Source organism: Nansenia antarctica, assembly GCF_963989245.1.
Source record: "Nansenia antarctica genome assembly, chromosome: 4".
NCBI lineage: Eukaryota > Metazoa > Chordata > Actinopteri > Argentiniformes > Microstomatidae > Nansenia > Nansenia antarctica.
The window spans coordinates 9,261,006-9,286,256 of record NC_137689.1 but is presented as its reverse complement, the minus strand read 5'-3'; the positions used below and the strand labels follow the sequence as shown (position 1 = coordinate 9,286,256).

Below are 25,251 nucleotides of genomic sequence, written 5' to 3'. Positions count from 1 at the left end.
ATGTTCTAATGTTGTTACAGTGTAAGAGTGTTCAAAGAATTAGCATCATAGTCCATAAACTGAAGATGTCTTTGTGCAACAGACAGCTTTGGTAGTGCAACCCGTAGGCCCTCTGAGCTTGCAGCTGCCCAATATTCACTCCCAGGGTCACACTCACAAGTCAAGTTCAAGTTCCCAACGAGGGAGTCTCTGACTCTGATGCTTTAGAGCTTTGGGCATGAACTCTGGATTGTCCTCTCTGTTACTGCCGAAATGGTGACCATCAGCCTCATGATTACAGGGCAAGGGTCCATGTCATTTCCTCTTTTAAACGCTCCAGTACGGGGAGCCTCACACAGCAGGGAAGTGAGAGAGGGGGAGCCTTTTCAGCACCTTTTGAAGTACCTTGTCTTTATGGGAAAACATCTGGAGGATCTCAGACAGACGCCTCACAGCTGGCCCTACAAAGAGAGCATGGGGCACAAACACCCTCTCTAAGTACCCCCTTTGCACTCTCAGGCCCAGACCATCAGGCACATCAACACTCCCCTCTCATAGATTACAATGGAATAGAGATTTGGTGAAAGAAAAATGGTGGAAACTCCCTTCGTCCCATATTCCCTTACGCCGATCTGACACGTTTTACATCCACGAGGGAGAGTGAACAAGTGTACACTTGAAGGAGCAGCAGGGTAAAGATGAATCTGAAATCCAGCACATCATGCCTCTAAAAACAAACCCAAGGGTATCACAGCTGATGTCAGCGGAGGTTCCAGCAGGTGTTTATAAGACAAACGGTTGTTTGCCTGTGGCTCAGGCCAGGTGTGGCTATTTGAATATGGCTGCATGGAGCTCATTTGCTTCAGCACATAGAGCCCTGTTTTTGCTTTGCTCCGTCTGAACCAATTAACAGTGTCATCGGGACAGATTAAAACCCTAACTCCCTGCCGTGTGTGCACAGTTGAAATCGGTAGCACTCGAAGAAGTGTTTAAAGAAGCGTCGTGATTGTGATTGACTAGCAGCAGTAGCAGCAGGGCTTCAGAGTTCTTTACACAACAGACAGTCAGGTGATGACTATTATCATCGGAATCCCCTGTGTGCCAACAGGAACATTACCGTTCTGTCCTCTGCTCCCTCTGCTTAGGAGGGGTTCCCCCAATGGTATCACTTCTTGTTTAGACAGTGTGGAATGATTGAGCCCTGGTCCCATATCAAGCATCTCCTCTCATAGCCGCGTTTCCCCCAGAGATGATCCAGCCTCGCTGGCGTTAAAGACTCTGGCTTCGCCTTTGTTTGCTGGTAGGATAAAGCCGCAAAACCCTATAAGCCGGGGCTTAAGAGGTGTGATACCCATCCAATCCAGGCACTCTGTGTGAGGGCCTAGCTAACTAAGTGCTCAAGGTGCCCCTGCCAGTCAACAACGAGGATGGGCACATACCCACTGCAGCATGATGTTTCAATCAGCCTGGTGAACTGTAGGCTGTAATTGTAGGGGTGTCTGTCTGTGTGTGTGTGTGTGTGTGTGTGTGTGTGTGTGTGTGTGTGTGTGTGTTTGTGTGTTTGTCTGTGTGTGTGTGTGTGTGTGTGTGTGTGTGTGTGTGTGTGTTTGTGTGTGTGTGTGTGTGTGTGTGTTTGTCTGTGTGTGTATGTCTGTGTGTGTCTGTGTGTGTGTTTGTCTGTGTATGTCTGTGTATGTCTGTGTGTGTCTGTGTGTGTGTTGGTAGCGGGGGGGGTTTGAACCTCACGGAATAATGTATTGATGCTGTTTAGTCAGTAAAAAGCTATAAGTATTTGCAGTGGTCATACAGGTTAAACAGCTTGCATTTGTTTTTCCTACATGAGTCCTACCCTTGTATCAGTCATCTTGTCCACCACTCCTACTGTCTCTTTTTTGGGCTGTGTGGTGGAAGGAAGGACAGCAGACAAGTTTGCATCGACTCATCCTACCACTCATCCTCCACACCTAGCTGTCTGTTTACTTAGAACACCGTCGAACAGCCATTCAACTGCCCATCTCTGTTAGAAAGCATCTTGTTCTAAGTTTCCCCTCGCTGCCTGGAGCCCTGTGAGAACTTAAAAGGCATATCTGAAATAGACATTCTGGCCCATAGGTGTGTGTATGTTTATGTGGTTGACAGACAATGAAGCCCAGGCAGATAGATGAAGTGTAGACACTATTTTAGGGAGCGTTTACAGCCCTTAAACATTGCCGCCTCGGTTTACTGGAGCAGAAAGCTGTCATTCTTTCAGGCAATGACAAGGCTCCATTTAGCTTGAGCCAGTGGACAGAAATACATGTGTATTGAGTGGCCACACCTGTCTCACTCTTCCAAAGCCACTTTGAGAGGCATTGAACAAAATGAACAGTTAAAGTACAGAATAACATTGAATATGCATGGGGTCTGCTGGCTCTCACAAGAATGAGAGAAACACCTTATTATGTGATGAAATCTATGTGGGAGCATGTGAAACATGTGAAAGTACAGATACATGCATACAGTATATAAAGAATATAGATCAAGTTACCGTTTCTTAATTTGCTATTTTCCTTTTGAGAAATATCAAACTAAATGGTTTGGTATGGTATAATACAGTAAATTAATTTGAAATAGACAAAAGCAATGCAGAGTATTCAGGTAACATAATTGACTTTCCTTCTAAAGAGTGAAGATATACCTGTACAGTACCATTCAAAAGTTTGGACACACTTTCCCATTCAACGTTTGGGAAGGTTTCAGACATTAAAGAGACATTTTACAACATTGGGTCATCTTTTTATTAATGTCCATTAAAGTTAGGCTTTTGTTAGTCATGTGCACAGCACATACACCAGGGTATTTAACCAGACCCGTATAAAACTACAGAATATCTGATCAATGTAACAAAACAAAAACACAACGCAAACAGGACCACAGGTCTCACAGACAGTATTACTTATTACTTGAGAGCCCACCCCTAAATGCAGAAACAGCACGGATATGGAGAAAATGAACATCCACTGGGGATGATGGATATTGGGCATACAGTCAATTCAGTAAAAAAGGGTTTAAAAAATGTTTATCTTTTTGTACCATCTCGACATATTTACTCACTGATAGATAAAAAATGTCAGAGTAATTGTTTGATTTATTGTGTTGTCCATAAGGTGCAAATTTCAGAACATATTTTTGTTTCTTGTACACTTGCTGTAGGCTTTAAACAAATAAGGTGCCACTCTAAAGGGGGTGGGACCTGGCTGAGGGGAGAGGTCACAGAGTATTTGCCAGTGGCTTTGCAATCTTTTGTAAACATTATCCTCAGCCATGCAAAACAGCTCTATTGGGAAACGTTTGGGCACAGCTGTGGCAATAAAAAAAGTAATTGTGAGATTGGTAGGCATCACCATTTCAGAGGCACAGGTCTTTCAGAATCCAGGTGATTGAAAGATACACTTTGAGAAAAGGTTCCGAAAGTGTTATTTGGCCGTCCCTTTGGGAGAAACCTTTGAAGAACCCTTTTGGTTCCCATGTAAAAACCCTTTTGGGTTCCATTTAGAACACAGTGGAAAGGGTCCTACATGCGACCCAAAATGATTATAGAAAACTATAGATGGAACCTACCAGGTTTATTCAAAAGGTCCAACCACGGGAACAGCTAAAACCTCTATTCATACTGTACTGCCATTGACAACATAAATCAGGTATTAAATTAGAGCTAACTGTGAACCAGCGTTGGGTGGCTCTTTGGATCTTTGGATTCATAGGGGTTCATAATCTACCCTCATGAATCCAAAGAGCCAAACAGCCACCCAACTCTTCGTTCCAATCATTGTATTTAGCCAAGACTGTATCAAAATGTTACACCTCATTAGATTTCTCAAAGGATTTGGACAATAAACTACCTGTATACGGTATTGTAACATTGGGGAATCCCTTCCAGTTAGTTGTCTATAGCCTGTACATTGAAAAATGCCATGGTTTGTGGAATGTTGTACCTGAGATGGAAACCTCTCAGAGATGAATGAACACCAGCATATACAATTGAAAACTAGTCTAATCGAGAGAGAGAGAGAGAGAGAGAGAGAGAGAGTGAGAGAGAGAGAGGGAGAGAGACCCTCTGTCATGCACCTTCACTCGGCCAATCCCCTTGTCCGTGCTTGAACGTTCTCGAAGGAGGAATAACAGACCTTGGAAGCAGCTTCTCTGTGCTCCGCCAGTTACCAGGGGTTATATTTACAAAATATATAAAGAAAAATATAGGGTTACTGGCTGAGCATATAGTGCAGTCTAACAGCTGTCTGTAAATATTTCTACCATGATTATCCTTTCTAAAAGTAAATCACAGGGTAAAGATAGCTCAAACGTGACAAGGCGCAACTAGGACGAAATGGCTGCCTGGACTTCTGCCTATGGCAGGGAGGGTGCTCTGAAGAGATGGGGGAACAGAAATGAGCAGAGAGAGAGGGGTTTATCTTAAAGTTGTGTAAGAAAATTGCGTTAGGACAAACTCTTGTTGGTTATGTGAGGTAGAGGGTAAACAGAAGAGAAAACCAAGGAAATTGAAAGATATGTGACAAACATATCCTTCCAAATACACTCGCTAGAAGAAAACATTATCAATGACAATCGTTGTATCATTGTCATCTTGTCTGGGATCATCCTCCGTGAAGACCTCTGATGCTGAACTATCTTTTTTTAAACCGTTATTCCTCTGAGATACATTATTCACTATATTCCAGAGGAGTTTTTTCTTCCCATTATGATATAGAGCCATGGCTATAGTTTCTGCATTGAATGTCAGAACACTGACCTTGCCTTTAAACTCCCAAATTCTCTGCTTCTATAATGTCAAGAAGATGCCTCTCTCTATCCGGAGTCTTATGGATCTGACAAAGATTGACTGCAGAAAAGTTCAAAGTTCAACCCCCTGGCAGAGCTAAAAACAGATTTGAGAGGGTAGGACTTCAACGCAGCTCTTTCTGTAACCAGGAGTAAGCTGATACTGTTTCAATTAGACTCCAATGCCATACAAAAGAGGCCTGACATTGGACAATTGCCTCTGAGTGTAACATCAATGATTTTATACAGTTTTACTTTTTTCAGCTTTGGTCTAAGACTTAAAAATTCTCTCCAAAGAAGAAAAATGAGTGATGTAATAAACGTATCCTTTGCTCTGTCGCTGTAGAATATGTTGTCTATACACAGTGCAAAGAAAACCATCATTCAATGAAGGAATTTCATTTTTCCAAACACTTAATAGCAGCAAACTTCTGATAAATAATTAAAAAAAACAAAAAAAACATAAATAAATGTCTTCTCCCCCCATGGGAGGACCGGTTCCCCCAAAATATAAAACTGTGTTACATTATAAATAAACTGATATACAAACTTAAAACATAAATTAAAATATGATACACTCAGACTTGCATAAAACTCCATTGGAAAGTGCATCGTTTTGAGTCCCCCTCACCCCCACCTTATTGAGGTTAAGTCTATTTCTGAGTGACTCAGATTCTTGGCAAGAAATGCGTCACCGTCATGGCTGGTGATACTCTGTTTCCTCTTTTTGTTTTACCCGTCTTGCTTAGTCCAATGTACATCCTCGGGTATGCCACTGATTCGTAAGCATTGTAATTATTTGCCAGGAGCTTTTCTTTAAATTTGCACTCGTTGCTGTAATGCACCTAAAACAGAGAAGATTAGAAACATGTTTAATAACTATCTGAAAATGAATCTACATAAACAAACTAATTCTCATATTGTCCACTTTTTCCTAATGATTTTACTTAATAGAATAAACTATATTTCGTAATATCCTCGATGATTGTCATTGGATATTTTATGTGGGTCTGCTAAGACCGCTATCATGCGAGTCTACTTGGGTACATGCATCAGGGAACATACACAAATAAAGGGCAGACATTAATTCGTTTCGTGTGTCTCTGAGCAGGGGTGGGTCATGTACGGCAGCACAGTGTGTGTGGGTGGTCTTTTTGTCCAGTCCATCTTGACTCTGGGAAGGACAGTAGGTGCATGTGGCGGCTGGCAATGCAAAGAATGGAATGTGCAGTCTGAATGATCTACTGCGCTACCGTTCCTGGGTTTATCTGGCCTACAATGAAAACACAGCCAGGCACTGGAAGTATGCCATAACCCAGCCCAACAATGTGACGCGGAAAGGAGCTGTCGGGGGGGGGGGGGGGGGGGGGGGGGTGGAGCAGAAGGAGGGGTTGTTACAACTCAAGTGGTAACATCTCATCAAGCAGACTACCGATACCGGGGCGCGAATTTGCGGAACCTAGGATGGTAGGGGAAGGTAGGGCAATACCGCTACCTGATTGGTTGGCGAAGCAGGGAAGGTAGGGCAATACCGCTACCTGATTGGTTGGCGAAGCACTCATGAAGAGCCAACCAATCAGGTAGCGGTATTGCCCTGCCTTCCCCTACCATCCTAGGTTCCGCAAATTCGCATACCGGGCGGATACCGGGCGGAAATCAACAGTACTAAATCATCAGGTACACTCACCGATCCGTACAGCTTCCCTTTGCTGTTCATGGCCACGAATAGACCGCCTCTGACGCCAAACAGTGTCACAATTCCTCTCTCTACAGGGGATAGCTCAAGGAGACCTGGAAGAACGGAAAGAAATAGCATTAGTTTCACAGCTCGCATCGTATCACCTCATCAGTTGACACAGAAATGAACGTTCAGTTGCGCATCATCCAGAAACGATCACTTTCTGCCTCCTGTAGACTACATGTTGTCTGTAGACCAATGTTGGCATCGCCTAACAATGTCACAGTATTTATTTATTGAAGGTCAGTTGTAATCAATTAGTCTATGGGATGCTGCATTCATAATTCCACCTGATGTCCAATTCCGCACCTCACTTAAAAGCTCTGCAATGGGATTTTGAAGTGTAGAATGATATAGCTGACTCCCCTTTTAAAGGTGTTTTTTATGGCGACTAAAGCTGTTCAAAGAGAATCTATGTAATGTATCTCCCTTGCATTTTATGTCGTGTCTCAAAATAGGCCAAGGGAACACAAAACAACCTTACAGTGCAGGCAGGCCGTGTCAATAGGGCCTATACGGGCCACTTTACCACGTTGTATAGCCTAGTTGGGAAGGGTTATATATGAGAACTGTAAGACAAATTACATTTTTGTTATTCTTTGTGTCTGCAAATGTCATCGAATATGACTTTGTCTGTAGCGGACATTAATTAGACACGCAAGGCCAAGGGGTTAATCTACCGTAACAGATGGGTTTATCTCTGTCCTAACTTTAGGACCCATGTTAGATATTGGCTTGGCTCCTAGCGAGCTCTGATTTCAGACACTGGTTTCCAGAGTGGAAAGCACCCACACGTAATGCAACACTCCAGATGTTTACCCACCTTATTCGCTTTCACATCAGACCAGACTTGAAGACCACTTTGGGCTATTTATTTAAAACGAGCATCGATGTTCAGGCAAGAGGAGCCACTGTCACCGATGCCACAACAAACACATTTCATTAGAGGTGTGGATATGTCAAATATGCTCATACCATTTTCCAATCAAGTGACAGCCAACTTTTGAAATGAAACTCACAAAAGTCTTTTCAAACCCGTTTCCCATACTCCCAACACATTATGTGCCATATATTGACAGCCAATATAGGCATAATCCTTACACCATCTTTCAATTGTTAATTAGGATCAAAGGTGGATTCATCGAATAGACGTTTATGGCACATACAACGCAAACACGTTATGAGTGAAACATGGTAAGTGCATCATATTATATTTTTTACATTGTAGCCAAGCGCTATAGGTATAGCCCACGTATGATATTCGAGATCTAATGTACCGCTAAGGGAGCGAGTTATACCCTAAGAGCCTTGAATGACATGGGATGCAACTGGCAATATGATGCGTGAAAGTGAAAAAATAATGTTATTGAACTTACTGTGACGATTCTCGCTGTGCACTCCCGTTATTCTCCCATCGGGTAACACTTGAATATGAAACCCAATGCCGACGTTGCAGTAAAGGCGCCGTAGCCGCTTAATGCCCATGAGATAGTCACTGTCCCGGTTGATCTCCCTCTTCTCCCCGGGGACCCGGGCTAAGGACCGCGAGTACAGAGTCTCCCAGCGGCGCTCCACTGATGTGCCGTTCAGTCTCCCAGGGAAGACAGGGGCACAGCGCACCAAACTAGTCATCAGTCCCAAGACCAATATGGGTAAGAGGGCCGATTGAAAGGCCATCCTGATCGTGACCAACACTGCAGTACAGTACAGTGTTTGTTGAGCGAGTTTATTAAGGGACTAAAAATATCTCCCCTGTCCTGTGCCGGCCTTTGCGTTGAACTCCGAAGAAGCAAAAACGAACGAATAAAAAGGCGCGTCTAAAAACGACGCTCATTCCAAGACGCAGATGCAGATTTTACCGTTGGAGCGACATCGACTCTTGTCCACTCCCGTCCGCTCCCGAGGTAACGTGTACAGATTCGAGTCTAACTTGTTTTGGAGTCCAGGGATAAGTTGAGAAGTGTTGGCCGTGTGTAGGCAAGCGCGGCACAGCCATGCCGCTTTTTCCCTGGCCGGCGATATTTATATCTGCTGTGAAATTACATCACACACGCACTACCTCCCGCATCACGGGACGGGACAGTATTCTAAGCCACTCTAAACAGACTGATCCCCCTATAATGTGCGCACGTACATGCTGTGCCCAGGCTGGAGAGGGAGGGGGGGGGGGGGTGTCTAACAAATGTAAAAACTCGGATTGCCCAGATAACAAAACAACATTTGCCAGTGTTCAGTTCACTCATATTGAATCAAGCAAGTAAAAACTGCGGGAGGCTGTTTATAGCTAGTGTGCCCTTATCTGACAGAAAAGACGCAGTTCTTGAAACATAGAATTAAGACGATTCAATATGGTTTCTTTGTGTATATAGCTGCCTTCCTTCATTATCGGACTAAAATGAAATAATTTATGTATGGGAGGATGTAAGAAAAGGAAATAGCTAAGTGTACAGACCTCGGTGTCAGACAGACAGGAGACAGTTCTATAAATGAACAATAACAGGAAAAAACAAATGTTCAATTCAACGAATTGAAATAACTAATTTAAGACCGGTCGGTCGAGAAAAAAGAAAAAAATGAAAACCCCGGTTCTTAAAGAGAACAATGGTGAGACTAAATATGAATGTGAAAAGTATGATAAGTAGATGCTCCGACCGATAATCTGCACGTTGGAGATAATAATGGCACAAAACAAGTCAGTCACGACTTCTGCTTCTACTGCATGCCTGACACTAAGGATATGACCACTATTGGGATGTGATGGTCATTAGCTTTTAGCTCTGTCCTGTTTTTGAGTCTCACAGACCATGCACCTGCACCATGTCGTGATGTTAGAATTATAAGGTTCTATCTCCATTTTTGTCAAAATTGAGTTTTTTTACATAATCTGATCCATTAGGTGTTATTTTTTGAGTTAGTAATTCATAAAATACAAAGGTTCCATCTCACAGAACATAATGGAATGTAAAAACTTTGACGCTCAATATCTCTGAACAGCCCTAAACGGAGATTTAGACGACATTTAACCCCACTTTCCATTACATTAGACATGAGAACATTTGCCTCAAATTAATCAGCGTGGCTTCCGTGTGTTGGGGTCCGTCGGGTCTCCAAATAGTGTCCAAATTCTACCAGTCTATACTTGAAATGCCTAAACCCAATTTGTTATATATTTCCACACTATATGAACGTGGTTGAGGGGACATAGCCTAATCGTTGTTGTATTCGAAATTGTTTGCGCGCTTTGTCGTATAGTGGAACTTGTGTCAGCCTTGCCTTTGAGTTAAGCATCCTTCGTCACAGCTGAATTTGCATTTTTCGTTTATATCTAATATCACATCGTCGTTTCTGTGCACCCAATATGCATGGCCTCCAGAAACAAAAAAATCAGGCTAAACCTTTGGAACTCATTGGTGGGTCTGCATGCGCTCTTGCGCCCCAGTCACTGGCTGGCTGATGATTCGCATGAAAACGTTTTCTCACGTTCACGTTTGGTTACTCCTCAATGTATAGTAACATTCCCTCTCTCTATGCTGCAAATTGGAACTTTGAAAGCTGTCAGATCTTGGAGCCGTACGTACCCCGAGTTGCTCAACCTTTAGCTTGGCGACCCATCTCCTGTAAGGTTCGCTGGTTCACTAAATGCTGCCTGCCTGCTGATGGCCTACAAGACGTGTCTTTTTCAGACGGTCTATTTGATCTTTTTGTGTCTCAGAAGTCGACCTCTGCTTGTTCGCAGCCTAAAGGCCCTGTAGTGATCAAAAAGCTCGAGTGACATTCGTTGTTGTGTGTGTTATAGCAATCACTGAGGTATAGATCAAGGAGTACCATTACCATAGCACACATCCACTGTGCGTGCAATGCAACTTCGACCTATTTGCACAAGTCTGTGCCGCCCTGTCAACAGAGCGTGTGTGTGTGTGTGTGTGTGTGTGTGTGTGTGTGTGTGTGTGTGTGTGTGTGTGTGTGTGTGTGTGTGTGTAATGTGTAGGCCTATATCTATTGGTCTCTCTGTCTCCCGTAGCCTATGCTTATTATTTTCACACACAATTATGCACGTTAAAAACTTGTGGACACATACATTTTGTGTATTATAATGGAACATATTTGCAAACGTACAGTCTATTGAACAGTTAACGCACGTATTCACCGTTAACGGGGCTTTGGAGAAAAACCGGCATGCAGCACTTAAACACTTTGCGTTTGCCATTCATCTGGTGTGGCCGCTCTCCATGGTGCTGTAATGTTGTTTCGGCATTACAAAAAACTATCGCGCTTTATGAGTTCCACGTTATCAAATGTTTATTTTGGGCATTTATTCACTTGATGATGCAAATAAGTGCTTGATTGACCTGATGAGATAAAATTCTCTAAAAGTATATATGGCTTAATCAAATTTCTTGAGATCGTGTTTTCTTTCGTAACAAGAACTTTGGGAAACGAATCTGTGGATGTTGGTGTAGTTATAACATATCTGCTTAACTGTTTAGCCTATTTTGACATTAAGAAGATGTACAGCATTTTGGATCCGACGCATTTCCTTATGAATTGGCAAGTATCTGTTTCTTCTGTTGGTTCAATCTCTTTTCCATTAGGCCTACACAACTTTTACATTTAATAATATGGTCCAACAAGGATGCCACGTTGCTTGGGTTACTTTTTAAAAACATATATACTATAGGCTATATTGCTTAAATTAAAATGGGTTTCAATGGCCATCACAATGGTGCCTTTTAAACGTCACTGCTTATTAACGTGCTATTAACGACTTATCCTAATACACCTGAATGCTTTTAGATAATTCTTTCAGTTGTGATGGTAGAAGTGAAATTTACTTACGTTAACATGACCACCAAGCTTATTTTTCAAAAGTTAATTATGAAGTTAATACCTCATTAACTTCTTATGAAACCATTATTAACTCAAATCAAGTTCAATCAAATGTTCAATAAAATTACAATACAGGATGTAAACCTATTATAGGCCTAACCACCACGTCAATACAACTCGTGAGCTTATGAATGATAAGGTTCTATCTCCGTTTAGGGCAGTTCAGAGATATTGAGCGTCAAAGTTTTGACATTCCATTATGTTTTGTGAGATGGAACCTTTGTATTTTATGAATTACTAACTCAGAAATGTCAACATTTTGAAAAATAACACCACACAGGCATTAATAAACACCTAATGGATCAGATTATGTAAAAAACTCAATTTTGACCTAAAAAATGGAGATAGAACCTTATAATTCTAACGTCACCAACAACTGTCATAGGGCACACGCGTTGGACCCAACGTTATATTATCTGATTTTAAATAGATCATTGTGTTTACATTTCTAAATTATCGAGCACAAGCCTGTACGATTCTTGCCATTTAGTTGGTATGCCACTTGTCAGTCAACCTATTTGACCATAATGCTAAACAAAGAAAATATTTGAAAAGGAAACCTCTGGAGTGTTCCTTTCGTTGAGAGGTCAGATGTGTAGGCCCCTATGGCAGCCCATGCAGAGGGCCCATGCAGACGGCCTGCAGAGGGCAGAGACAAAGGCCTCCAGCAGGTTTTGTGCACGAGGATTTCCTGACCACCAATTAGGCAGGCACGAGGAGGGCCCGTCTCTGAAAGCGGCCCTCTTGGAGAGACACTGAATACCTGCGTTTTTAATTAGGTAGAACATCTTTCAGCGACTGCATGTTCAAACATAACAACCACTACAATAGCAGGCAGCAACTAACATTCCTCCTCCTTCTTCATCGTTGTCTTTCTCACCTTCTTCTTCATCAACATCGTCCTCAATTATCATTAATCACTTTCCTAAAGGCATAATTGATGTTTATGAAGTAGGCCTAATTATATTGATTGCTATAGGTAGCCTATACAGAATGCATGCAACTTAGGCTAGGTATTTTCGTCCAAAAATAGTACTACCGCACATATTTTCTCGTGAAATAGGCGCAATTACGTTATGATTTAAGCCATTGCTGGCCTACCACTGCTGAATGATGCCTTATGAATTGCATAACGGTTCATCATAAATGTGTTTTGTTAATTATCGATAATACTAGGCTCATTTCTCATCAGGAGACCACTACCTGCCCCTAGGGTGCAGTGTCTGCAAGTTTACACAAGAGGTGGGCTCTCTACTGAGGGGACCCGGACGCCTCTACTAGTTACCTGTGATATGGGTTATCTCTCTGTCGTCAGTTGTGGAATACAATGCCTTCAATCGCTGGATGTCATTACCGGGTTTTACGCGTCCACTGTGGGAGGGAAAGTTGGCTACTGCCCTAATGAGCATCTCCCCTTGACATGCTGGCGACAGCCAGACACATCATTGTGTCGTGCGGGTCAACAGAAGTCGCCTAGGTCGAGACGCAAAACTCTAACTCCAGAGCTTTTGTTGACTTGCTTAATGCCACTGAACTAATAAGAGCGCGTCTGAATGTGCGTCTGAATAGAGGTTCAGCGTGCGCACCAGGGAGAGCATGGGACAACATGATCTCTGTGGGAACAGAGAGGGGAACGTCGGGTAGCCTCATTTTGCATGAATTAAAAGTCGTATCTCCTGTTTATTGTATGCGCCTTCTCATATTGAATGCCCTTTAGATGTATCCCCAGATCTATTGGCCATCCACATGTAATATTGGAAGACTTCGGATAAGCATAATGGCATAGCGTGAGCTTAGAATGATACGGTTCTATCTCCGTTTAGGGCAGTTCAGAGATATTGAGCGTCAAAGTTTTTACATTCCATTATGTTTTGTGAGATGGAACCTTTGTATGTTATGAATTACTAGCTCAAAAATGTCAACATTTTAAAAATAACACACAGGCATTAATAAACACCTAATGGATCAGATTATGTAAAAAACTCAATTTTGACAAAAATGGAGATAGAACCTTGTAATTCTAACGTCACGATAGGCTATTAGCAATAATAGGCTGCAGTGATTTCCAGCGCCATTCATTTGTGCAGAAGGCCTAGGCTGTTTGTGTAATTGTTGTCATCGTTATACAAGATATTTCTGTGGTGCTATTTCTGTGCTTTCTGGTTGACATTTCTTGTGGGATGTGGAAACCCTATTGTGAAACATGTCACAGCATCTCATATTAATGCGCAATGAAATCGATCCCGTCTCCTCTTTATTTCGCTCTAAAATGACGTTACAGTGATGGGTTTATTATATACAGTAATTCTTGTCAAATAGTCTCTTGGGAAATGTTATCATTTTATTTTTTTATCAGTCAGACGATATCACGTTTGAATGTAGGGTTTTTAATATCTGATCAATCCAGATGACGGTCGTTGACTCAGTGCTGTGGACGATACACATGTTTGTATATTTACGCATGTTTGTCCTGACAGATCGTAAGAGATGCAGCTGATAATAAGGCCGGGAAACACAAAGGCTAATTCAAGTAGTCCTACTTCCACTCGGGCCGTCTGAAGTCCCGCATTCCTGTTAAGTAATATTAGAGTTTGGCATTCATAACAAACTAGCAAGGTCGTGACGTTAGAATTATAAGGTTCTATCTCAATTTTTGTCAAAATTGAGTTTTTTACATATTCTGGTTCATTAGGTGTTTATTAATGCCTGTGTGGTGTTATTTTTAAAATGTTGACATTTTTGAGTTAATAATTCATAAAATACAAAGGTTCCATCTCACAAAACATAATGGAATGTAAAAACTTTGACGCTCAATATCTCTGAACTACCCTAAACGGAGATAGAACCTTATAATTCTAAGCTCACGAGGTGTTACACTGTTTCTTTTTTTCCGAAGGGGTTACCTTGTTTATTGGATCTTAGGCTTTGGTCGTTTTTCTTCTCTTTTTTTTTTCTTCTCTTTTTTTTTTTTAAAGCAGAATGTCTCAGGCGACACAGCTTCCCAGGTTCCCCCAGAGATGTTCTATTGTCAGGCTCAGAGATGTTCTATTGTCAGGCTCAGGAAGCTTTCAGACCCTCAAGGTATAGGATAACAACGCTTTCTATCCTCCTATAGATTCCACCAACACACAGTCAGTCAGTGGTATAGGCTATACCACAAAGTCTTTCCTAAAAAGCATACAAATAATAGTAAATAAACATTCAAAATGACAGATTCAGTACTTTAGTCACCTAGCAGCAACAGTTATCATGTCTTTCTGTAAAACAGGTGCAGTCATGTTGAATGAGTGAGCAGGTACAGTACAGTACAGAGAAGGAGACAGAAGGGCCTATGATCCCTGGAGAGCGTCCCTTTCTGCTGGAAGGCCATGAGACGTACTCTGCTCCTGACTGTGGGATCATACTTGATAAAGGCAAGCTGCAGCCCTGGCACTTTCTTTGTGTATTTCAGGAAAACAAGGAAACATAAGCATGTGCTTGTACAGTTTACATTTCGCCCATTACTTTACAATAATGTTTTGAGATTAAAACTAGTTGTATTTCAGGTTATTAATGAACACGAAGGAAGATTGTTTTAGAAGGATAATTAAAAGGATAAACGGGTAATTAAAGCCTTGGGCCTAGGTCTTCAACAGGAAACCTTTTTAAAAGCAAAGTACACACGTTATATATATTTTTCCATATGGTTTATTGGTGACGTTTATCCAAATACTTCTTCATCTTCAAAAGTGAAACAGTTCATTATTTACTGTAGTTCAATATAACTTGAAAGGCTAATAAATTACCCAACATTCACCATAAAGGAGTTGATTGACAGTGAATAAAAACATACCTCTCATGAAGTTACAACGTTTTTGTTGACCTAGAGTGGACCAAAAGCTGCATCCCTAATGTTGCTTTGGATAGAGCAGGGATATGCAGGGAGGGACAGAGAGCCAAACGCCTCCTTGTTGGACTGGGCAGAGCTCGGGGAGATGAACCCACCCTGGGCTGAAGTGCAAAACATGGCCAGGGGACAACATGGAGACAGGCTTGTCATGGGACAACATGGAGACAGACTCATCATGGCCATAGGACAACATGGAGACAGGCTCGTCATGGCCATAGGACAACATGGAGACAGGCTCGTCATGGCCATAGGACAACATGGAGACAGCCTCGTCATGACCATAGGACAACATGGAGACAGCCTTGTCATGGGACAACATGGAGACAGCCTCATCATGACCATAGGACAACATGGAGACAGGGTCATCATGGCCATGAGACAACATGGAGACAACCTCATCATGAGACAACATGGACACAACCTCATCATGGCCATGAGACAACATGGAGACAGCCTTGTCATGGCCATAGGACATCATGGAGACAGGCTCATCATGGCCATAGGACATCATGGAGACAGCCTCGTCATGGCCATAGGACATCATGGAGACAGCCTTGTCATGGGACAACATGGAGACAGCCTCATCATGGGACAACATGGAGACAGCCTTGTCATGGGACAACATGGAGACAGCCTCATCATGGGACAACATGGAGACAGGCTCATCATGAGACAACATGGAGACAGGCTCATCATGAGACAACATGGAGACAGGCTCGTCATGGGACAACATGGAGACAGGCTCATCATGGGACAACATGGAGACAGACTCATCATGACCATGGGACAACATGGAGACAGGCTCATCATGAGACAACATGGAGACAGCCTCATCATGAGACAACATGGAGACAGCCTCATCATGAGACAACATGGAGACAGGCTCATCATGAGACAACATGGAGACAGGCTCATCATGAGACAACATGGAGACAGGCTCGTCATGGGACAACATGGAGACAGGCTCATCATGGGACAACATGGAGACAGACTCATCATGACCATGGGACAACATGGAGACAGGCTCATCATGAGACAACATGGAGACAGCCTCATCATGAGACAACATGGAGACAGACTCATCATGGGACAACATGGAGACAGGCTCGTCATGACCATGAGACAACATGGAGACAGGCTCGTCATGGGACAACATGGAGACAGGCTCGTCATGAGACAACATGGGGCGGCTGTGGCGCAGGAGGTAGAGCCGGCGTCTAATGATCGCAAGGTTGGCAGATCAGCGGTTCAAACCCCGGCTGGCCACATGTCGAGGTGTCCTTCGGCAAGACACTGAAAGACATTGGGAGCAAATTGCTCCCAATGAGCGGGCAGGCATCTTGCATGGTAGCTTGCCGCCATTGGTGTGTGAATGGGTGAATGAGAGGCCATTGTAAAGCGCTTTGGAATAAGGCGCTATAAGTCAGTCCATTTACCATTTAACATGGAGACAGCGTCATTGTGGCCTTGTGTCCATAAGCGGTCCATGAAGATTAGGTACGTTTGATGTCTTCTATCTGTACACTGTCACTAGTTGAACCAATTAACAAAACAAGCCAGATTCATTTGTTTTATCCAAATCTTTGATAAAATACCATTTTGTGTTTATATTTGAATGATAGAAACAACTGCTTGGTTAAAAAACTATGTAAAAAATAATAACATTGGTAAATGTAGAAAGCATCTCATCAATAACTTAAAAAAAACACAGGTACCAAATAAATATTCATATCATTAGTAATATACAAAGTACTTCTTGCAGTTTTAAAGACAGTAGACTATCACATCATAAGTACATACATCTGTTCCCATGTTTTTACTGGTTTTCTTTTCCTAAGTATTATGTATATCTGAAAAAGTGCTTTGCCGTATACCATATTTTGAATGTATCTATTTCTCTGCAGCATTCCGTTCCTTGGTATTTGTAAGCACTTGTATGATGTCCAAATTGTATTCTAAATCATTTACCAAGTTAAAGATGTTGATAAATGAAATAATAAAAGTAACTGTATACATATATACATAAATTATATATCTTTAAAAGGGTCAACAAGGACTCGACAACAACTCGTCCTTTTTCCATGTGATAAGAAAGTAAGAAAATATCCAGAGGTGTTGACTTTGTCACATTAGAGTATGTGTATGTACACAACAAACGCAAGCTCCCTCATCACTGTAGTCCATTCGTACTCATGTATATGGAGGCTCTAACTATAATGTAGGTATGTATGACTTACAATCCAGGCAAATCTTGCACTGGTATAACTAGGGGTATCCAACTGTTCGACAAGTCGCACATTTTTTAGCTGGAGATTTTGTGCAACAACAAAGAATGTATAGCTTGATGCCACTGATCCAAGTGAACTTAAGTCTTTTCCTTAAAAGTCTACTTTTTGGTCAGTTTCATGTGCCTTGACATGGTGTCCTTGGGGCGGTTGGGGTTCCAGGCCTGTAACTGCTCCACGGCAGTCGTTAGCGTCAGTCATCCGGCCTCCTTGTTCCCGCCTTTCCGGCCGCGGTGTCTCCGTCTCCGGTGCTCTCCGGTGCGGCCCGTAGGGGGGCTCTGCTGCTGTGCGGCGGGGTGCCTCTGGCTGTCGCGGAGCTTCCGCACCATCTCGTGGTCCTTGTTGCCCAGCACTCGGGGCAGGAAGAGGGAGGCTTTGTCCGTGCTGCGTGTCTTAAAGCCCCTCCTAGGCCTGCCTTTCCCGTTGATGGACACGTACCACTGCCTCTTGGCACTGGCCCGCCGTTTCCCGCCGCCGCCGCCCCCTGCGAACGGCTGTACGGTGGAGTGGTGACGCGAGGCGTAGGTGTTGTAGCCCAGCTCGTGGATGCGCTCCAAGAACTCACACTCCTGGTTGAATACATCCTGAAAGAGTATATGTATATACAATGTCAATCATCACAACTTTCAGCATTGTTGTTGAGCAACCCGCTCATTAATGACACTGGCAGTTTCCAATTTCCCCAGACTGGGATCCCCTTGAGGGTTTTTGGGTCAAGACATAGCTGTCAAAATACTCTCTACAACAGGCTTTAATCTATGAAATCACATTCACGTTGTCTTGGAAGCTATTCAAAAACAGCATCTACAACTGTTCAGTAGCTTGTAAGCACACACACACACACACACACACACACACACACACACGCACACACACACATGCACGCATGCACACACACACACACACACACACACACACACACACGCACACACACACATGCACGCATGCACACACACACAGCTTGTAAGCACATACACACACGCACACACACACATGCACGCATGCACACACACACACATGCACGCACACACACACACACACACACACACACACACAAACACACACACACACACACCTTCCATAGGAGCACACAGCCTTGCCTCTACAACTGGTAGCCTCTTGAGAACTATAGAGGGGTGACTGTTTATGGGTGAATCATGCAGAGGGACACAAGCGTCATATCAGAGAGGTTGAATGGGGAAATCTCTACGATTTGGGTACAATTTGGGTGCGCTCCTTATGCAAGATAAACACCACAATGGTTCGATGGAATCAAATAGCTCTGCTTGTTACCCGAGCCCTCTAAATGCTAAAGCTGATGTTGGCAGATGTGACGTAACACTTACCGAGGCGTACAAGCGTCCCTTCTCGTTCATGGCCAGGTATCTCCCGGAAAAGAGCCCTTTTATCGCCACCACTCCAACGTCAACTGCTGTGATCTCCATAATGCCTGAGAGTAACGGGACCAGATGTTATTACACTTATTAACGTTATTGACTTTCTTACTAACAGTATGATTTTGATGATAACAGTTTCCATTCAATTTAATTGAACAGCAAAACTTTAATACTGGGTGTTCTGGGAAGGACATTACGCCTATGTTTTGTTGTCTGGAAGCACGAAGTCGACAAAAAGCATGAATTGTTCTTGATGTGTATTACAAATCAAAGTTAATTTCAGCACCTAGGCCTATTTCGGTTGAATGAATTAAAAGTTGATTGGATTTAAGTTTCAGTTTGAATGGTTTGGCCTGATGTTTATTTGCTCTGTCATTAATTAGTCTGTAATAGGCTATTATTCAGTGGTTTCGAATAACCTAATCGTCATTGATGAGATAAATACATCCGTTACGATCCAGCTATTGTGTCTTATAGCTTGTTAATTCTTATTTTCATATGGAAATGAGCTTCATCTCGGTGTTTGGGTTTGGCTAATGGGAGCTCTATTGCCTGATAAGTGACTGTGTAAGTGTTTAAATAAAAACGATTAACGGGTGTCAGCTGGTCACATCTTCAAAGATAATGTAAACATGACCAACACTGTCCAAATCAAAGATAAAAGAGAAAACGATTAAAGTAAATGACAAAACACAGTGGTTGTGACCTTGTTAGCATTAGAGGCAGTTTGAGAGGGGAGTGAGAGAGAATCCCACTAGTGTACCGGTGGCTTTACATGACAGCTTGTCGCTGGTGTCATAATGATCTACTGTACCCTATAACACTGTTTTCTTTATAGAAAGCACTTGACCTATTTTGAACCAACATTTTCCCACTAAAGGCAAATACAAGGTCACAGAGTGTGCGATGGCTATCAAAGTACACTTGCTTTCCAACACCGTTCTTGCTTCATTACCACCACAACCGCTATTAATTAAAAAGAAACGCACGAAATACATGCTCAGTATAGCCTACAACTGAGGCGACTGAACGAAACAATATTTAAATGACCATATTAATGTAGTGGTTCTACAATATTTTGGAAAGGAGAAAGTGTAGCCTAATTCTATTTCTTGTTTATCATAGCTTGTGCAAAACATTTTTTTCCCACTGAATTCCCACTGAATAAACAAGCTAGAGAAACATAGAAATAGTCTAACATAGAAATAGTCTAACATAGAAATAGAGAATGGAATAAATACTCACTCAATGGGTTGTTTTCCTCCAGAGAACCGTCTATTTTCCCGGTCGGGTGTATTTGCAAATGGTATTTAGTCGCACAGTAAAGTTTTCTGCGTCTCGGTGCTCCCCCGAGGTGCTCGTAGACTCCCCCGCGTCCGCCAGCATCCCGCCGCTGCCTGGGGTCGCACGTCGCCTGGCCCCTGGCGCACGGCGCTCTGGACGTCCTGGAACCGAACCTCGGAGACAGAGAATCCTGCTTGCTTTGGTCCAAGAAACTCAGCAACAACAGGATTGGCAGAATTATAACCATTGTGGCATGGCAGTATATCGGAAAATGCTTGCGAGAATAGAGAGAGGAGATGGCACTCCGGGTCCCATTAAAGAGTTGGCGTTTGCAGCCTCTGCCGTAGTGGCAAAGCCCTGTGATCCAGCCCACGAAACATTGGCAACTAGACGCGTCGCGCTGCCAAAGTCTCTTTATCTGAAGAAGTGATCTGGTGAACTGAAGCCGTTCTCATCGATCAGGGCCGGCGGCACGTTGACAACAGCGTGGGTTCGTCCCGGTGGTTTGTCATGGGTCTTTTACTCTCCCTAAAAGCAAGACTGTATGTAAAAAGCCTCTGGATCCTACAAGGAGGGCTATCGTGAGATTTCGGCTGATCGACAGTGTGCACAGATATAAAAGAACCTTGCAGTGACAATAGCCTGAACTCCGACCAATTGATACAAAGGAAAGGGGGAGGCAAGGTATCAGGCTTGTGTGAACCAAGAGAGTGCAGCGTGGATAAAATTACACAGCATTACACACAGTGGCTTATTGCGGAACACCGCATCACAAAGAGCAGAGCCATCTGAGGGCAGAGTTTTCCCTCTGAACTCCTCTTTTGAAATATCCCAAAGACCAATTATGCATCCGAAATTATACACTGTGTGGTTTCAGACATGTGGCATTTTATCAAAGTGCTCCACTATCAGTTCAATTTAACAGGTGAGGATAGGTTTGAGTGATGCAAAACATTTTTTTTGAATTATTTTGCTCGTGGATTACATTTTGGTCGTGATATTCTTTATGTAGGCCTATTGCTTTTGCCTGCATAATTAAACAATTTACTCATTAAGATTGAGTAAAGCAAGCACCCCCAGAAATGCCATCATTATAGGCCTACTGTCCAAATTAGACATTTTCGTTCATTAGGTCTAATTGAAAATGTGTTAGAGCATTTAACATTAATTGTGTTTTGTTTACAGTGGTCTGATGAATTCAAGTAAACGAATTACGGATTATAAAACAATGATGCGTATGAAATGCAACATTTATATGTAAATGATCGATCCCATTTATGCATTTTTCCATGTTGACTTATGTTGACATCCAACCTAACCTAACATAGTACATATTCTCTAAAATGATCGAAAATATCTTAAGTGAGTAGTCTAATGTGTTTAGGCTATACGTTAAAAGGTGTGCACCAAGATTACGCAGAAGGCAAACACATTTTTATAAGACATAGGGTAAATCATCACGTTTTCACAGCATGTCATTTGCCATAAACCGACGCTTCTTTGTCACGTTGAAATCCTTCGTAACGGAATCCTCCAATGTGGCATTGATGGAAAGCATCTCTCCAGATTCGCTCGCACATTAAAAGGGCGGGCCAGAGAATGCACCAAGATGCAAGAACAACTTGTGGGAATCGAAACCTTTTTTGTCTACCTTGGAAGTTCCAATCACAGCAATGAATCCTCAGACTGCACAGAGAGCAGACATTTACATACCCAACATTAGTTTTTTTTCTTTTTTCTATCTGTTTATTCTCCATGACACATTTCCATCAGAATAAGCAATGGCGCACTAGCTATTAATTGTCATTCCTCCGATATGAGTCTCCATGGACCATGTGCACTCCGCAATTGTCTTGTCTTCCCATGTGCGCATTCATTCATTCCCCAGTCTGAGATTGTGAACACAGTCTTAGAGACGATTCCCTCTTTAATATTAAGGCTCTGTATGGCTATGTAGCAGCCGGTGGGCGGAAGAGTAACACGCAAATGACTACTGCCTAAATTGCTTCCATCTTGGTCGCATTATGGTTACCATGCTCGTAATTAGCACCATCATCTACAAATCTCTCTGCCCTTTGGCGTTGCTCCAGCGCCTGCTATCAAGGCCATGCTTTCAGAATCCCCTGGAGGAAAGAGCAGTTAATTTGTCTTCCCTTCCCCATACATCACCGAGGTACGTGTCTGTCACTGAATTAATAGAAAGGGGGACCATATTACTGAGCCCTGCGCCACTCAGACAACATACCAAAACATCCACCGACCGATGTATATCATAAGTTGTTCTGGTGACCATTTTTGAGAGAGACCCTTGATGTGGTTTGATTCTGACAGAGGGTGGGACCTAAGATGTGGTCGGCTGTTTCTTTCAGAAAGTATTTTAATTATTGCCCATAGACGCCCACAAAGCATCTCAGTAATAATCAGTGCGAACAGTCTGACACACACACACACACACACACACACACACACACACACACGCACACACACACACACACTCACACACACACACACACACACACACACACACACACACACACACACACACACACACACGGAGGGAGGGAGGGAGAAGGAAGGAGAGAGAGAGAACTGAATGCTGTTGCACACTATTGACTTGGGATGTGAATCTATCCTACAGTGTTTGACATTCCTGTACATCTTACCAAACGTTACATGTTTTAAGTGCAATATCTCATAGTGTTAAAACCCTCTTTATATCTCAATGTCAAATGGGTGTTGCAAAATAGTGGGTGTGTTAGTCTCCTCCAATTTAAATAGGCCTGCATATATGTAATATATTTCAAGTATTCAACATTAATATCTAATGTGTTAAAGGCTATTTACATGAAATCTATGTTGTTCCCCACTTGTACTCACATACAACATGTCATCTCCTCTGTCCATTTGGTCTAAATCGGTTAGAAGTCAAACGTGTTAGAATTGGCATTACCAGACTGATAGAGACAGTTAAAAACCCAACATTTACAACTATAAATTGGTTGTCTTAAACTTGACAACATGATGCAAAAACCCCAGCAATAGCAAACGCTTTTCATATTGCACACCCAAACCCATACATTTAAACTTTTTGTGTGCTTGATGAATGAAAGCAAGAATTTCAGGGCTTCTTTTTTAATTGACCCCAAATTCCAAAAAATGCTCACACAATGGGGTCTTTTCTGACATTACAAAGGTTAGTAGCCACAGGTCCTTTCCTTGGCCCCTTTGCAGAGAAAAAGGAGGTACCAATAATCCAGACCAAATCAAACTGACCTCTGAACCTTTTCTGCTGTACTTTTTCTCATGGCATGGTTTCTTTAGTGAGCTAGTGATCTGAGAGCCCAGCCAGGGCTACAGCCACTTTCCCAGACGGGAATGCCTCTCGTCCCCTGACAAATCGCTGCTGAGCCTCTTTTGTCCGGATTCACTTTGATCTCACCTGCTTGTCAGGGACTAAAAAAGAACTCCCGTACAGTTCGAACGCACTGCAAACAAATTGGCAACTATTTTATTCTCATACCCCTTTTTTTTTTTTACTTGAGTTGGTTTTTTCGAAAATGTTAACCCTTATATTTTTCATAAATAGGTCTGCGAAATGTTTAGGGGATTATTTTTTTCTTTTTTTTTAATGAATAAAAGTTATTGGCTTCTGTTTTGTATTTCTTTCTCGTTGAGTACACCAAACCCTTAAAGACTTTCTCATTGTGGACAGTTTGGTAGTTTTTTTTACTTACTTCTCCTATTTATGATTCATGTTTTGGCCAGAATGTTCTTGCCAGGTGAATGACAACATGCATATAACATACAATAACATACAACATGATGTGCTTAATATACATACATTAATAGTAGCAATATATCATAGTTCCTTGTAGACTCATACATTTTTGTTATGTTGGCAATTACAATGCTGTAACACTTTCTATCCTAATTCATATGTTGTTGTTTTTGCAGTCATCACTGCCACATGTTGGTATGTATCACCCCTACCCCTCTTGGTCATGTTATACATCCCTATTTGCCATATTTTCTAGACTGACCTGCAAATACAACTCTTAACCTGCAAATGACCTGCAAATACAACTTTTTTAAAGTCAATTTATTGTGATGGTTATGGGGGACAAGGGCTCAGATTTGATTTAGTGGTGTATCTTGAACATGTATTTGTATGCCACACAAACACTGCAGCACAGAGAAAACAAAGAGTATGTCTATTTAATATCCGTTATTGACACATATCCCCTTGTACAGGATAGTTCCCATTCAGTGTAGTGGATATGTGAGCACTCTGATAGATACAATCCTAGATGGCTTCAGGGGTGAGCTGACTTCATCCACATTATCCTTTTGTGGGATACAGGTACAGATCAGCATGCGGTACTTGATTTAACAGCAGAACTCTGCTGTTAAACTGCACTGCGGAGGATGCTTCTCTCTCTCTCCCTCTCTCTCTCTCTCTCTCTCTCTCTCTCTCTCTCTCTCTCTCTCTCTCTCTCTCTCTCTCTCTCTTTTCACTCTGCCCCACTTGAAACTGGATAGGGCTGTCCTATACTTCTACAGCCCTTTGATTCTTACCTGCAGGTCTCCAAATACCTTTCGGTGGGACAGCACTGCACCTTCCAACAGTAAAATGATTGTGGTGGGTTGTAACTCTATAAGCCATCAATGGCTGTCACACACCAAACAGTCACAGGGCAAGGGTTAGGCTGTGGGAGGGACCAAAACAGTTGCTGTAAAATCCACTATTAGCCAAGTGTTCAAGTACAGGTGTAGTAAAAATCCTCCTCAAAATGCACCTGGCTGTTGTCAGGCACTGCTACATTTTCATAAGAAGAGATCCACGTGTGATGAGGGAGACTGCCATAGTCTCAGATTAGCTGCGTCAGTGCTTCTAATGTGTGTTCAAACACTTTTGTAATTCGGATAATAATTAGTTATCAAAAATGGCTAATACAAATGTATTTTCTGTCCCAT

General features: G+C 42.4%; 2 protein-coding genes across 2 annotated transcripts; both read right to left on the bottom strand.

Moving 5' to 3' along the window:
* Positions 1–5,465: 5,465 nt before the first annotated feature.
* Positions 5,466–8,212, bottom strand: fgf4 (fibroblast growth factor 4; the record flags this gene model as incomplete). The annotated part of the gene is made up of 3 exons (XM_080528286.1): positions 5,466–5,642; positions 6,485–6,588; positions 7,912–8,212. The coding sequence occupies 3 exons, from the start codon at positions 8,210–8,212 to the stop codon at positions 5,466–5,468; spliced, it is 582 nt and encodes a 193-aa protein (XP_080384412.1).
* Positions 8,213–17,789: 9,577 nt separating this feature from the next.
* Positions 17,790–20,524, bottom strand: fgf3 (fibroblast growth factor 3; the record flags this gene model as incomplete). Its single annotated transcript, XM_080528531.1, is given in 4 exon segments — positions 17,790–17,813; positions 17,815–18,180; positions 18,943–19,046; positions 20,239–20,524. Coding segments are annotated over 4 exon segments (780 nt in total).
* Between the last annotated feature and the right edge of the window lie 4,727 nt (positions 20,525–25,251).